Consider the following 12,694-nt stretch of genomic DNA (forward strand, 5'->3'; position numbering starts at 1 on the left):
CTGTTTCCCAGAGAACCTGCGTTGCCACAGGCTTTGTGTGACATTCACATACGGCAGAGGGCTTAGTACAGAGGGAGGCCAAGACCCAGGGGCCTTCTGGTGTGGGGACAGCATTCTCTTTCAAAGCCGTGGAATCCCAGTGGGGACATCCAGACTGTTTAAATTAGAAAAGGTCCGAGGACTGAGACGTGGGCCCCAGACCCGAGGCCTCCTGGGGCGGGAAGGGACTGCAACCCTCTGTCTCCAGCCCCCGGCTCATGCTCTGCAAGCCTCGTCTCTCCTGCACTCCAGGCTCCACAGCATAATTAGGGTTGATTTTCTTTTTGGAACTGAACTGCAAAACCTACTGATCTCCAAACGAGATTACAAGCCAGCCGCCCTTCCAAAGCCCTGGCCTGAGGTGGGGCGCCTGGCCAGGATAATACCTCGGATCACTTCCTGCTGGCCCTAATTACTGCAGGACTTGGCATTTCCGTGGCTCCAGCCCTCTCTGGTTTGGAGGCTGGCTGGGGCAGGGGAGCAGGAACTGAGCTGCCTTTTGCCCAGAAGCAAGGTCTGGGAGCTATTTAGGGGGCAGGAGGGCATTAGCTCTCCTCTCCCTGACTTTCCAGCCCACAAAAGGGACCTGGTCCAGGCATGAGGCCTGAGCTGCCTGCTGGCCTCCCCAAACTTCCACTCCCCCCACACACTCCAGGCCTTTCCCCTCCCCTGCAGAGAACAAAGAGTGTGTGTTCAGAGTCTGACTCTGCTGCAGGGACCCTGTCTGTTTGGAAGGCCTCACGTTAGCAAGGTCCATTCATCTCTGCCCGCTTCCCTTGCTGGACTTTGCTTGGCTGGGGAGCCCTCCTGAAAGCCCCCTCCTCCATGCAGACTGCTTCTTCTTGCCCAGTCCCTCCCTAGCTTGTTCAACAGGCAGTAATATCACCAATTAACAGGCCACTCCCAGAGGAGAGCACAGAGGACTGGTGCTCCAAGGAGCTCCTTCCATCCTGTCATCCTGGTAAAGGATGGTCCTTCCCATGGGGAAACTGGGGCTAGAACCGAGAGCCTATGGACGCTGTAAGGAGCGCACGTGCAGGGCCCCACTGGGGGGCCTAAAAGTCAGGGCCAGGAGGGGCCTTCAAGGTCATTCAGGGCAACAGCCTTTCTACCCACCTGTGCTCACCCAGAGCCTCCTTGGCCTCAAGGTGAAAGGGCCAGCTTCCCAGAGTGGTGGGTGGGCCCTGGGGACCAGCCTCAGATGCTGGCTCCCAGCAGCCCCTGCCCAAAGCACCTGGAGCTCCACAGCACCCACTCCCCCACCTGCAGAATGGTCCAGAATCTGTGGTGCTGAGAAGACAAGGGAAGGCAGAGATAGAGAAGGTAGACTGAGGTCCTTCATGCTTTGATAGACTGTGAGTTAGTGGATCTAAATTCAGCTCAGTTCTGAACAACTTAAACCTTTTACACAGGAAAACGTGTGGGGTGGGGGGAATGGAAAGGAAAGAGCCTCTAGATGTGACTCTGTGAACCAAAATGTGTTTATCATTTGTCCTCCCTTCATGACAACCACACACAAACCCTGCCACCTCCCACTTGCTGCGAATGTGCCCTTGCCCAGGGTGACCCTAGGGTCCTTGATCATGACTCTCCCGTGTCACCCAGCATCCAGGAGTTGATGCTTTCTGGTTTACGATGAGCCCTGCGCCCTTGGTCAGAGGTCGGGCTGAGGCCAGCCCATCAGACAAGCCCTGGGAGGGTGGGGCTAATGAGAGTGGAGAGCCTGCCGTCGGGGTCAGCAGGGCCTCCTTGCTTCCTGCTTTGCAAAGGGTTGGGGCAGGAGAGGCCCCCAGAGGAGGATGCAGGGAGCCTGGGTTATCTGCAGGATTAAGAGACCTGACCCAGAGGGGAGGGGAGGGCCGAGGGTCAGCGCCCTAACAAGGAGGGCTGCCTCCCGAGGGGGCTCCCAGGGGCCCAGGTTTCCCTCGAGTGCACTCAGACCAACAGAGGCTGAAGACAACCCCAATTAGCCGGGACCCTCATTCCTGGGGTTTCGTCTGCTCAGCCCAGAAAGGAGCCGGGAAGCAGACTGGGCCCTCCATCTCTGCAGAAGCACCCCGCGGCTGTCCTTCCAGCAGCAGGAGGTGGGGAGCAGAAACTGGACGAGATCCCCCCACCCCGAGCTAAACCTTCCTCCCCACCAAGGCTTTTTCGGAGCTGCCAACAGCCCTGAGGGTCAGCTCTCCAGCTTTTGGCCTCACTCCCTACTAAGGGTGGTGCAGGGTCGTGGAGGCAGAGCTGCGGGTGACAGAGAACGAGGGAGGGGCGGGACTGTGGGGAGGTGTCCATCCCCCTCCATCTCGTGGAGGAGGACCCTGGACCAGAGAGGGAAAGAGACTTCTCTGAGGTCACACAGACAGTGGCTTAACTCCCCGTCCGGCTCCCCAGTACAGAGGTAGAGCGAGGAGGGCAGAGACATGGGGGGTAAACTGAGGAAAGGAAGAGAGTGATATATGGGACATCTCCGAATATCAGGGACTCCCAAGCTGACCGTCCACCTGCACCTCCCCCGGGGACTCTGGGAAACTCCGAGTCAAGTAAACCCTGCTGGGCCAGGCTGGGATGTTAGCCGGGAGTCCGAAGACGGGGCAGCTGCCTTTGCTGCACTTCAGGTGTGATCCTATGGCGCCCTCTGCTGGCCAGAGAGACCTGTACCCACAGGCTGGGCCATGCCCAGGCCTTTTTCTCTGGGTGCCTGTGGTTAAGGCCCCAGCTCACACACTAACCCTTCCACCCCTATAGGTCACAGACCTGAGGGCCCTCCAGCAGAGACGGGCTTTGTCCTGCTTTCAGTCTGCAGAGGGTGGTTGCTGGAAGCAAGCAAAACATCAGCCCATTTGATGCTTGGGTTTGGCCAAGAGAAATGGGCACCTACATTTTGGTGGCCAAGGAACCTGTGTCCAAATCCTGCTCTGCTCTTAAACAGTGCACGACCTTGGCAATCGTCCCTGTCCTCTCTGAGCCATGGTGTGTCACTTGTGAAACAGGAATAACATCCACTCCCACACTGGAGAGGATTCTTAGAGTAAATGAAGGAGGGAGGTCGGAACTCAACAGCCTGGGCAGGCTTGGGGCACTGGCCCATCTGCTGTGGGTCACTCTCTGGGCTCTGACACCCCATCCTGTGGCTCAGGGGTCACCAGAAGGGTCGGGTTGAGGGAGGGCTCCAGCATTTGGAGCTGAAGATTCTAGGCTTTTTGTAGAATTTAGAGGCCTAGCACTAAGAGGATGAGGGTGAAGCCATCCCGAAGGCAGACATGAGGCCATGCAGATTGCAAATGCAGGGCAAGGTGTGGTCTCTGCTGCATTTAGGAACCAGCCCTTGGTTATGAGGGAGACCAAAGGCTTCGTAGAGGAGCTGATGTCAGCCAGGGCCCTGAACAATGAATAAGTTGAGGGAAGAGCCTAAAGACACAGCATCATGAAAATAGAGGGTATTTTTGGAGAAGCAGATGGTGGTTGATAGGTGCGAGGATGTCAGGTGATGAGGCCAGGAAGGAGGCTGCCAAGTGCCAGGTTCAGGAGTCTGCCCCTTTCCTACAGGCAGTCCCAGGCAGTGGGAGTGTCTGAGCAGGACCGAATCGTTATCCAGCCTGCGGCCTGGAAAGCTCACTTAGATGCCAGGTGGAGGGTGGATTATGGAGAGAGAATTTGGAAGCAGCCCTAATGTTGGCTAGGAGAAGGTGGATGAGGACTTCCTGTAAGACAGCAGAGGAGAAAGTGGACAGCTAAAGAGATGGTGGCCAGTTGTCCCCCTCTGCCTTAAGCCTGTGGGCTGTTCCGGCCTCCGTATTGCCCACTGCAGAGCACCGGCCCTCAGAGGGCTGAGACTGCAGCAGGCTGGCTGTCAGCTCCTGCCTGTAGTTGGGCAACTTCCCGGGCCCTGGCGGAGGGCTTCATGCAGGGGTCGAGCTCTTCCTTCTCTGATCAGGCAGGTTATAAAGCACCACTCACCCACCCTCAGTTCCCCATTTGTCCCTGGCTGGCATCTCCAAGCCCACCTCCATCCTGGTATGTTCTCACTGATCTCAACCCTGCCATAATTTCGGCCTTTTCATTGGAGGTGATAGAGATTGAAGTAAAGCTCAGACAGTGCTGAGATGGTTGAGAAAACCCCACGATATCCATGAGCGGTGACGGCTCACGTGCTGCCTCTGGAAAGGCAGTCAGGAATGGAGTGCAGAGAAGCAGGCAGGAAGTGCCACCTCCCTGCACCCCCTGTCCCCAAAGCCCAGGCTGACCCTCCAGCCACATGGGGCCCAGGCCCACATGCCCTTGAGAATAGCTAGTTCCAGGAACCCGGGAGGAAAAGGAACTCCCAGACAAAGGGGAGCAAGTGGAAACCCCATCTGGTTCACCCAGCAGGTACCATCCTAGCAAAACTGCTGGAATAAAAATAGGGCAAGGAAGTACTAGATGGGGCCAAGAGGAGAGGCATTCAGCAGGTAGGGGGTCAGGAAGCCCCTGTCTCAGCCCTACCCCCATGGCCAGCGTCCAGGGCCCAGCCTGCCACTGACCGCCAAGCTGCCCACCCGCTGGACTCATTCCACAAGGTGCTGGCTCTGGGGGGCTTTCCCACTCTGTGAGCCTGTGGCTTGGGCCTTCCTGCCAGTCCTGCTAGCTAAGGGGGTGGCCCTCTGTGGCCACCGTCACCTGAGAAGTAGGCAGGGTCCTCAGAGCTCATCTTGAGCTGCGGACGACCTTCCAAGCTTCCAGATAAGCCTTTCTTGCTGGCCGTGCTTCAAGGGCTCCGAGGCCTTGGGATCCTGAGTTGTGGCCTTTCTCAGTGTTTTCCTTCTTTCTTCCTCCAGGGAGAACGGGGCATGCCGGGGATGCCGGGCAAACAAGGAGCAAAGGTACCCTGCCCCTTCCCACCTCCTCCCCGAGCAGCCCCTCGAAACCTCTCCCCTGGCCCCAGGGACACCCCAGGAGGTTCAGCTCGTCAGCCCTATTTGTCCTCACATCCTGCTGGGAAGAGGACTTGCCCATCTCCTCCCCTGGCCACCCTGGCCTGTCCTTCAGCAGAGATGCTTGGGTATGAGCTCCTCCTGGGCATCTCCAGATCATAAAAAACCTGCGCAGATGCCCCCAGCTCTGGCTGCAGCCCTGAGACCCATGTGGGGAGAAGGGAACACCCCCCCCCCACCTCAGTACACACACACACAAATCATCTCCACGTGGATTTCCTAAGTGGCACTCTTGGAAGCATAATTACCTGAAACTAAATGGTCTTGAGTTAGTATGAAAATGGGTTCACCCCAGCTGCTCCCCAGTCTGTGAGAGCAGAGGGCCAGAGACCTACCTCTGAGGATAAAATCCCACTTGCACTGGGGGGCTACTGTTCTTGGTAAAATCGACCCCTACTGGTCTTCCCCTCCCCAACAGCTCTCCTGCCACCCCCTTCCCCTCCCATCTCCTCCTTTGATATTCTTATTAAGCCCCCAATGCTACTCCAGAGAAGCCCCCATCTAGCCTGCCCACAGACTCCTAGTGGATCTGGATGCTGAGCAGGTAGGTGGGAAACCCTAAGAAAAAGCCTCTTCCCAGAGTCCTCTCTGCAGCCCGTGAAGTTGAGTCCCCCACCCCCCACTACCCTTCCCCACCCTGTGTGCGTTTGGGCGACAGGTAGAAGTGGGGAGTCTTCCCTTCACATCTCACCAAGGGGAGATCGGTCATTTCCTCCATGCTTCCCCGTCCTGCAGAAAGTCTTCATGCCTTTTTTCTCCCCGCCAGGGGCTTCCCGGAATAGCCGTGGTTGGGATGAAGGTCAGTGGAACTCAACCTATCAGGGACAGGACGGGAGAGATGGAGCGAGGAAGACAGCTGGGGCTTCAGTCTCTCAGTGGGGCAGCCATGGGACCCAGGAGGGTGCAGATAGGACTTGGAAACATTTTTCATAAAGCAACATTTATGCAGATGCACAATCTTGAATAGTAGATGTTTAACTAAGCCTTGCAAATAAGTAGCAAAAATTTACCAGTCCTCCAATTAAAGGTCTTGCCAGCTTGCCAATGTAGGAAGGGAGCCCAGTTCCTTCCTTAATGTTCTAGAATTCAGCAGCTACATGCTTTCAGAGCTTCCTAACTGCCCACTTGGTTGGCCAGCAGGTGGGTGGGGACACCCCAGAAACACAAGTGCTCACTGTGGAACATCGGGGCAGGTCTACTTACAGGAGGGCGGGTGCCGAGCCCAAACCAAGCACCCACTCGTTCCTGCCCCGGCCCCCGGCTGCCTCAGGCACTTGCCCCGGCCCCCGGCTGCCTCAGGCACTTGCCCCGGCCACACCGTCACCTAAGGGAAGAATCACCACTGGGGAGTCACTCGCTTTGATTCCTCCAGTATGCGAGTCTCCAACACCCAGTGCTCAGCCGGAAGCTCTGGGAGAAGCAAAAAGTTGAGTCAGTCTGGTCCCCATCCTCAAGGAAGATGTCAGTTAGTAGGAGAGAAAGAGAAGCCGTAAGGCATTCTTTTCTACTGGCCCGGTATGTGTATTTTTGTCAGACTAGGGGCATTTGTGACCCAGACAAACAAGGATCCCATGAGGGTCAGTGTCCCGGTGAGCTTCTTTTGACCTGGGGCCTCGGGCCTTGGTGGACGAAAGCCCTTCACCTTCCCGCAGAGAACCTTTGCTCATTCGGTCGCCCTCGCTTATTTCTTTACCTGATTCTTCTTTTTATTTCCACACAGGGTGATCCAGGGATCCCCGGAGCCAAGGTACTGATGCAGAGGGAGAGTTCTGGGCTGCATGGAGCATCAGGCCTGGGTGGGGGTGGGAGGGGCCGCTGTTGTTTTGCTCCTGGACCCCCTGAGACTGGCCTGGGGCTGGGACCTGACTGGGGTGGAGGGGGCACCGGGAGGGGCCTGCTTGTCAGGAGCGCACTGCAAATGCCTCTCCCTTCCTGGATCCTAGCCTGGATGGCTCAGTCCATGCCATCGTAAGGCCAGTTGGCATGCCAACTCCAGCAGGCGGTGACTGTTGTCCCCTGAGCCCACAGTATTGTTTCTTTCTCATCTAGAATGATAAGAGGTGTAGTGTGACAAAAAGTTTCCGTGGTCAAATAAGTTTGAGAAATACTGGGTTAAAAATATTATACAGGTTTTTTTTTTTTTACTGCAGGCCTTCTCAGAGCCTTTAATGTGCTAATGTGTACTAGGAAGCTCCAAAAGGAAATTTGTTATGCAGCATTTCCCAAACTTTTTTTGACCAGGGCATCTTTTTTTACAAGGCATCTTATGGGACAAGTATTCTATAGCTCCTGCTTTGGAAACACTCGTGTAGGATCACTTCCTCCCCATCCTGTCCTCTTATCAGTGACTTTCTCTTCTTACCTCAAAGGGAGACCCAGGAGCAGCAGGGGAGCCAGGGCCCCCAGGTTTGCCGGGAAGGAGGGGGCAGAGGGTAGGATATTGTGTATTTGGGTGTGTGCCTCCCTCATCCCGGCCCCGCTGGTTCACGCTCCCTGCCCACCCCCATGGCTGGCGTGCTGCCTGCAGTGTGCTGGGGGTGCATGTGGCCCCGGGAAGAGGGGATTGTCCACAGGATGGCCTGGCAGAGGTTCAGAAATTGGCACTCTAGAACATACCCTCCATCCTTGAAAGCCATTGGTTACCCAGGAGGAAAGCCCAGCGGGAGGAAGGACCACCCACCCCAGGATTTCTGTAGCACGGGACCTTGCATCCTTTCCCTTCCAGCCTGGCCTGTCTCGGGGGAGTGGGGTGCCCAGGCTGAGGCACATCCCCAGGAGCAGCCCAGGAGCCTGCTCGGGGCTCCCTTCCCCCCATCACCTAGGCCCTTGCATGGCTCTCCTCACCATCCTTTTGCCGCCTTTGGGCCACTTTGCAATTCAGCTGCCACCCAAGGGCAGGTGGGAAGGAGATGATGCCTACAGGTGGGAGGTGGCATCTTTTGTGGCTCCAGCTGGAAAATTCATCTTTCCAAATAATGATTCCAGAACCTTCTGTTCTTATTAATACATACAAGAAACCACCGTTCCTCTGGCCCATGGGGAATGGGGCTCTCGGGCTGACCTGATACTAACACCCCACTGCCAGGCTGCTCTTGGACCACTAACCTGATATTGGATAGTCTGTGAATGCAAAATTAAGTCATGTGGCATAAAAGACAGAGAGCATCAGGAGAGCTGGGTTCTAGACCTGGCTTGTCGCTAACTCAGTAAGGGATTGTCCATAAGTCACTCACACTCCTGGGACCTCTTCATCCTAAAAATGAGAGGGGAATGCACGCATCTCTAAGGGGCTCTCTGATTCATGTCATTTGGCAAAAAATATTGAGGTCTTCAGTAGTGGCAAAAGCTGATTAGGAAGGCAAACTTCTCAAGATATTCCCCCAAAGGACAAGTTCTGGTTAAATGGTTTTGGTCCTCCCTGGAGGCAGGGAGGAGGGGGCAGAAGAGGCTGAGGGCCTCCATAAGACAGGCAGCAAGAACATGGAAAAGTGTGCAGTGGTTAAAGGGGGGAGCTTCCCCAACTACTGGCCTTCTGAATCCCCGCCTCTCCCTGAAAGAACCCAACTTCTGTTGGCCTTTGTCACACTCCTTCCCTGTGGGAGTGGTACAGACCCAGCACTCCCAGCCTGGGGGGACAGGGAGGCTGGCTGGCACCACTGGGGCTCAGAATGCCAGTGTGAAGTGGCCCGCCAGTGGTCCGGGAGGAGCCAGGGTGGGGGTCCGGCAAGAAGTGGAGCCCTTTGGAGGACGGCCTTGAAGGGGGCAGGGGCCAGGACAGAGGAAAGCGCAGGCCCTAAGCTGGTGGGGTGGTGCCCTCATGGGCATCCCGGAGAAACCATCCCTAACTCGCACTGTCTGTGTTTCCCCCTCAGGGCGAGAAGGGGACTGCAGGCTACCCGGGGCTCCCCGGCCTCCTCGGACTCAAGGTAGGTAATGACGAGCTCTGAATGGGTGCTCTGTGTCCACACCTATTCCCAGCCCTCCGCGTTCACACATGCTCTAGCATTGGACGTGCCCCTCTCCCAGAATGGGCAGAAAGGAAGGGGGCTGGAACACAGCCAATTCTGTTCGGGTGGGGGAATCCACAAGGGAGGCCCCGACTGGCCAAAATTGCCCAAATGACAAAACTAGGTAGTTATCATCCGGTCAGATTTCTCTGCACCAGCTCCAGAACATTCCACAGCACACTAGTTCTATAGAATATTTCATTTAAAAATAAATAAATAAATAAAACTGAAGTCAAATAAGCTAGCAGAGGGCTTTGTAATATAGCCCCTCTGACAAAGTCACAGTGCACCTTGGCCTGTTAAAGGCTCTGAGCAGTCCTGCAGAGAAGGCCCACAGAGCCTTGTTTAACCCATCATTTCCTAACACAGATATTTCACGAATCGACTATTCTCAACCCACGGATGGAGTGTTCCATGGAACACACTTTGGGAAACCCTGCTCTAGCCCCAGGTCCTGACCAGTCCCTTGTTTCAGCTCTAAACCTATTCCCCGTCAGTAATCAGCTCCATTCTCACCTCACATCCCACGGCCAGACCTCACCAGACCAGGGTTCCAAAGGCCTCTGGTCCCCAGCCAGCCTCACACCCTCTGAGGAGCATACTGTCCCTCTGGAGCTCAGCTTAGACCGAGTGGGCAGCGTGCTTTGCACTGTGTGTGTGGGGGGGGAGACAGGTGAGTGGACGGCAAGGGATCCCCTCCCTCCAGAGCTCGGTGGGCCCAGTGATGGCATCTCTACTTTGCACCCTCAGGGAGAGAAAGGCGACGCTGGCAACTCCATTGGAGGAGGCAGAGGGGAACCCGGCCCCCCAGGACTCCCTGGGCCCCCAGGGCCAAAGGTGAGTCTTCCCCTAGGGTTCGTGCTTAAGGAGAAGGTGTGCCTGTGACCCTTAGCCTCAGCAGGTTCCTGTGGGCTTGTGTCCTGGACACCTCTCCTTCTCTAGCCTTCTCTTGTTGTTTTTCCCAGTGGATCCTAGAAGGGTCATTTGGACCACGTGCCTGTTTCCAAGCAGGTGACTCTTGCCCATCCAGGAGAGATGTCCTCCCTGGGGCAGATGGGTGGTCCCACTGATTCCAATGGCTGTAATATGATCAGGTCAGGGACCAATGGCTGCAGGGCTGTGGACAGCCAGGAAGGTCCCTCACCTTGGCTCTAAGATCAGCTGGGTGCCTCCCGGCAATGGTGCCCAGGAGAGGGGCAGCAACATGGGGGCAGCAGCTGCAAATGGTGCTGCCCTCGCTTTCCTCATGCTGGTTAGAAATCACAGTGGTCAGTTCAGGTTTCCCAAAGCAGAGACCCTGTGCCTGGCTGGGTTTACTTTAGCAGCACAGGGAGAGGGAGCGCCTTTCTTAGATCATTAGAAAATGATTACTCTGCACGATTTGAGGCAATACGCTCATTCATCCCATGAACGTTTATTGAGGATCTCTATGGGTGGGCCCTGTGCAGGGCAGTGGAGCTGCAGAGAGCCTACCCTCGGGTTGCTTATAATCTAGCAGGAGAAACAAACCCACAATTCACAGGGATACAGTGAGAGATGCCGCAGTGGTGCAGAACCAGGAGGAGGTGAGGCCCAGGCTGGGCCTGAGGGCGGGTAGCAGAGGTAGAATGGTGTGAATTAGAAGTCAGAAGGGACAGGGACAGAGGCCTAAAGACATTGAGTACCCAGAACATCAGCAGCAAGTCCACCTTTTGTCCCCTACACAGCTGCCCACTCTGCCCTGGATGCCCTCATTTCTCTCTCCTCTTCCCCAGGGAGAAGCTGGTATCAGTGGCCAGACTGGCCCCCCAGGATGGCGAGGAGACAAGGTACAGAGCGCCCCCAGATCCTAGAGCTGTAGGATGAGGGTCAGCTTGGGAGATCAGCCCCAGATCAGAGAGACAAAATCTCAGCTGTCCCCATGGCTGGACGTCAGGGCGTGGGGCTGATCCAGGCTTGGAGGCACCCTGGGCCACCACAACTTCTGCCCCCAGTTTTTCTGCTCAGCTTTGGCTTTGGAGAGCCTTCTGTGAGCCCTGCAAAGGCCGGCCCAGGGCTGGGGAGTGATGAGAGCCCCTGCTTCTGTTTGTTTCCCAAGCCACTGGGCTCTCACTCTCTCCAGCTTTTCCCCATGAACGGGCCGGGTCAGTGCTGGCCTGCCCCCCAGACACACAGTGTGACGAGAATGCTGTGTGGTGGTGGTGTGGGGTCACTTCAACATGACAGTGGCTCAACTCCATGAGCTGGCTGCCTGAAGGGTCATCAGGGGTTGAATTACACCAAAGGTTCATTTTACTTTTTATCTTGATTTAAATATATATATATCTCCTTTAATTATAGCATTACCCCAGAACGATTGGAACTGTGATTTTTGTTTCATTAATTCTTGACAGTTCTGACATGTTTCCAGCAGGGACAAATCCCCCACCCCACCCACTCTGGGAGCCCCCCGTACCCTCCTTATGCCCTACGTGGTCCCCTGTTTCATCCTGCATTTGGGTCTCTCACAAGCAAAGTGGCCCCCAAAAGAGCCACACAGGTTCTCCATGGCAAATATTCAGCATCCAGGCAGATGCAGCTACTGAGCCCTTGCTACCCAAGCAGAATGGAGGGGAAAGAGAAGCGGAGGGTGTTGCTGACTTAGGAGGCTGGGAGGAGGTGGCCAGCCTGGCACAGACAGAATAGCAAGTGCTCCATCAGAAGCAGCAGACCGGCCCAGAGGAGCTCAGGGGCAGAGAGGGGGTGAGCAGGTGGGCAGGTGGCCCTGGGATGCTTCCTGAAGGGGGCAGAGCCTGTGCTGCTCTTGAATGGACAGGGAGGCCTGAGTGCTCTCAGCATGCCCTAAGATGGGCCTCCAGGCCCCTCCATGACCCCTAACGCCTGGCCCGCCTGGGGGCGTCAGGCCCTCTGATGCCCAGCTTTGTCTCCCTGTCACTCCACTTTTGTCCTGCAACAGGGGGAGCCAGGAGCAGCTGGACAACAGGGACCAGCTGGCCCCAAGGTATGTACACCTCTCACCTGGAGTCACAGAGTGACATCTCACCTCCCCGGAGTCACAGTGGGAAATGGCTGACCCTGGGGTTTATGGGGAGAGAGTGGGGAAGAGCATTCTGGCCCCAGGTCGGGGGTCTAACATTGCAGCTATGATTGGACTCAGTCTTCTTGAGGCCTGTGCAGTCCGGATGTTACAAACGGAGACCTCTCAGTCCTAGAATCCCTTGAGCATCCTCCGAGAGGGCTTAGGCTCCCCTCACAGCCCTCCTGCAGCTGCTCTGCATCCACCTGTGTGCAGCCAGCTGGAGCTGTTCTGGAGAGAGAGCAGCAGCAGGTGCCTCAGGTCCCTTCTGGTCCAGGCCCTGGGTTGAGACCTCCTTTGTCTTGCAGGGCTCCAAGGGAGAACCAGGGAAAAGGGAGATGGTGGATTACAATGGAAACATCAACGAGGCACTCCAGGTGAGTGGGGCTTAGCCCAGGGATAGGGATCCAGACCAAAGCCATGATGAGAGAGTTTTTTAAACATATTGTCAGGCCGTTGGGCAGAGCTTCCAGGAGAGTCACTCCCTTGCTTTCCTTTGGCTTCCCAGGCAAATACCCCCCATCATTTGACACCCAGGTGGCCTGGCTCTCTGTTAGGGCACAGCTGGCCAGTTGTCCTGGTTCTGGACCTGACAGCCATAACAGGGGCATCCTGGAACCTCCAGG

At 56.2% G+C, this 12,694-nt stretch overlaps 1 protein-coding gene across 15 annotated transcripts in view; it reads left to right on the plus strand.

Annotated features, from left to right (window-relative positions):
• The window catches only part of COL13A1 (collagen type XIII alpha 1 chain), a 144,171-nt gene that overhangs the window by 102,141 nt on the left and 29,336 nt on the right, over nucleotides 1–12,694 (plus strand). For 8 of the 15 annotated variants that reach the window (XM_037804703.1, XM_037804717.1, XM_037804712.1 and 5 more), the window contains 9 exons: nucleotides 4,851–4,895; nucleotides 5,773–5,805; nucleotides 6,727–6,753; nucleotides 7,376–7,438; nucleotides 8,879–8,932; nucleotides 9,764–9,850; nucleotides 10,768–10,821; nucleotides 11,949–11,993; nucleotides 12,377–12,445. In XM_037804703.1, the coding sequence (XP_037660631.1) occupies nucleotides 4,851–4,895; nucleotides 5,773–5,805; nucleotides 6,727–6,753; nucleotides 7,376–7,438; nucleotides 8,879–8,932; nucleotides 9,764–9,850; nucleotides 10,768–10,821; nucleotides 11,949–11,993; nucleotides 12,377–12,445 (477 nt within the window). The remainder of the gene's footprint in view (nucleotides 1–4,850; nucleotides 4,896–5,772; nucleotides 5,806–6,726; nucleotides 6,754–7,375; nucleotides 7,439–8,878; nucleotides 8,933–9,763; nucleotides 9,851–10,767; nucleotides 10,822–11,948; nucleotides 11,994–12,376; nucleotides 12,446–12,694) is intronic. The other 7 variants (XM_037804708.1, XM_037804715.1, XM_037804710.1 and 4 more) reach the window with 3 other exon arrangements.

This window comes from Choloepus didactylus, chromosome 15 (genome assembly GCF_015220235.1).
Source record: "Choloepus didactylus isolate mChoDid1 chromosome 15, mChoDid1.pri, whole genome shotgun sequence".
NCBI classification, from domain to species: Eukaryota; Metazoa; Chordata; class Mammalia; order Pilosa; family Megalonychidae; genus Choloepus; species Choloepus didactylus.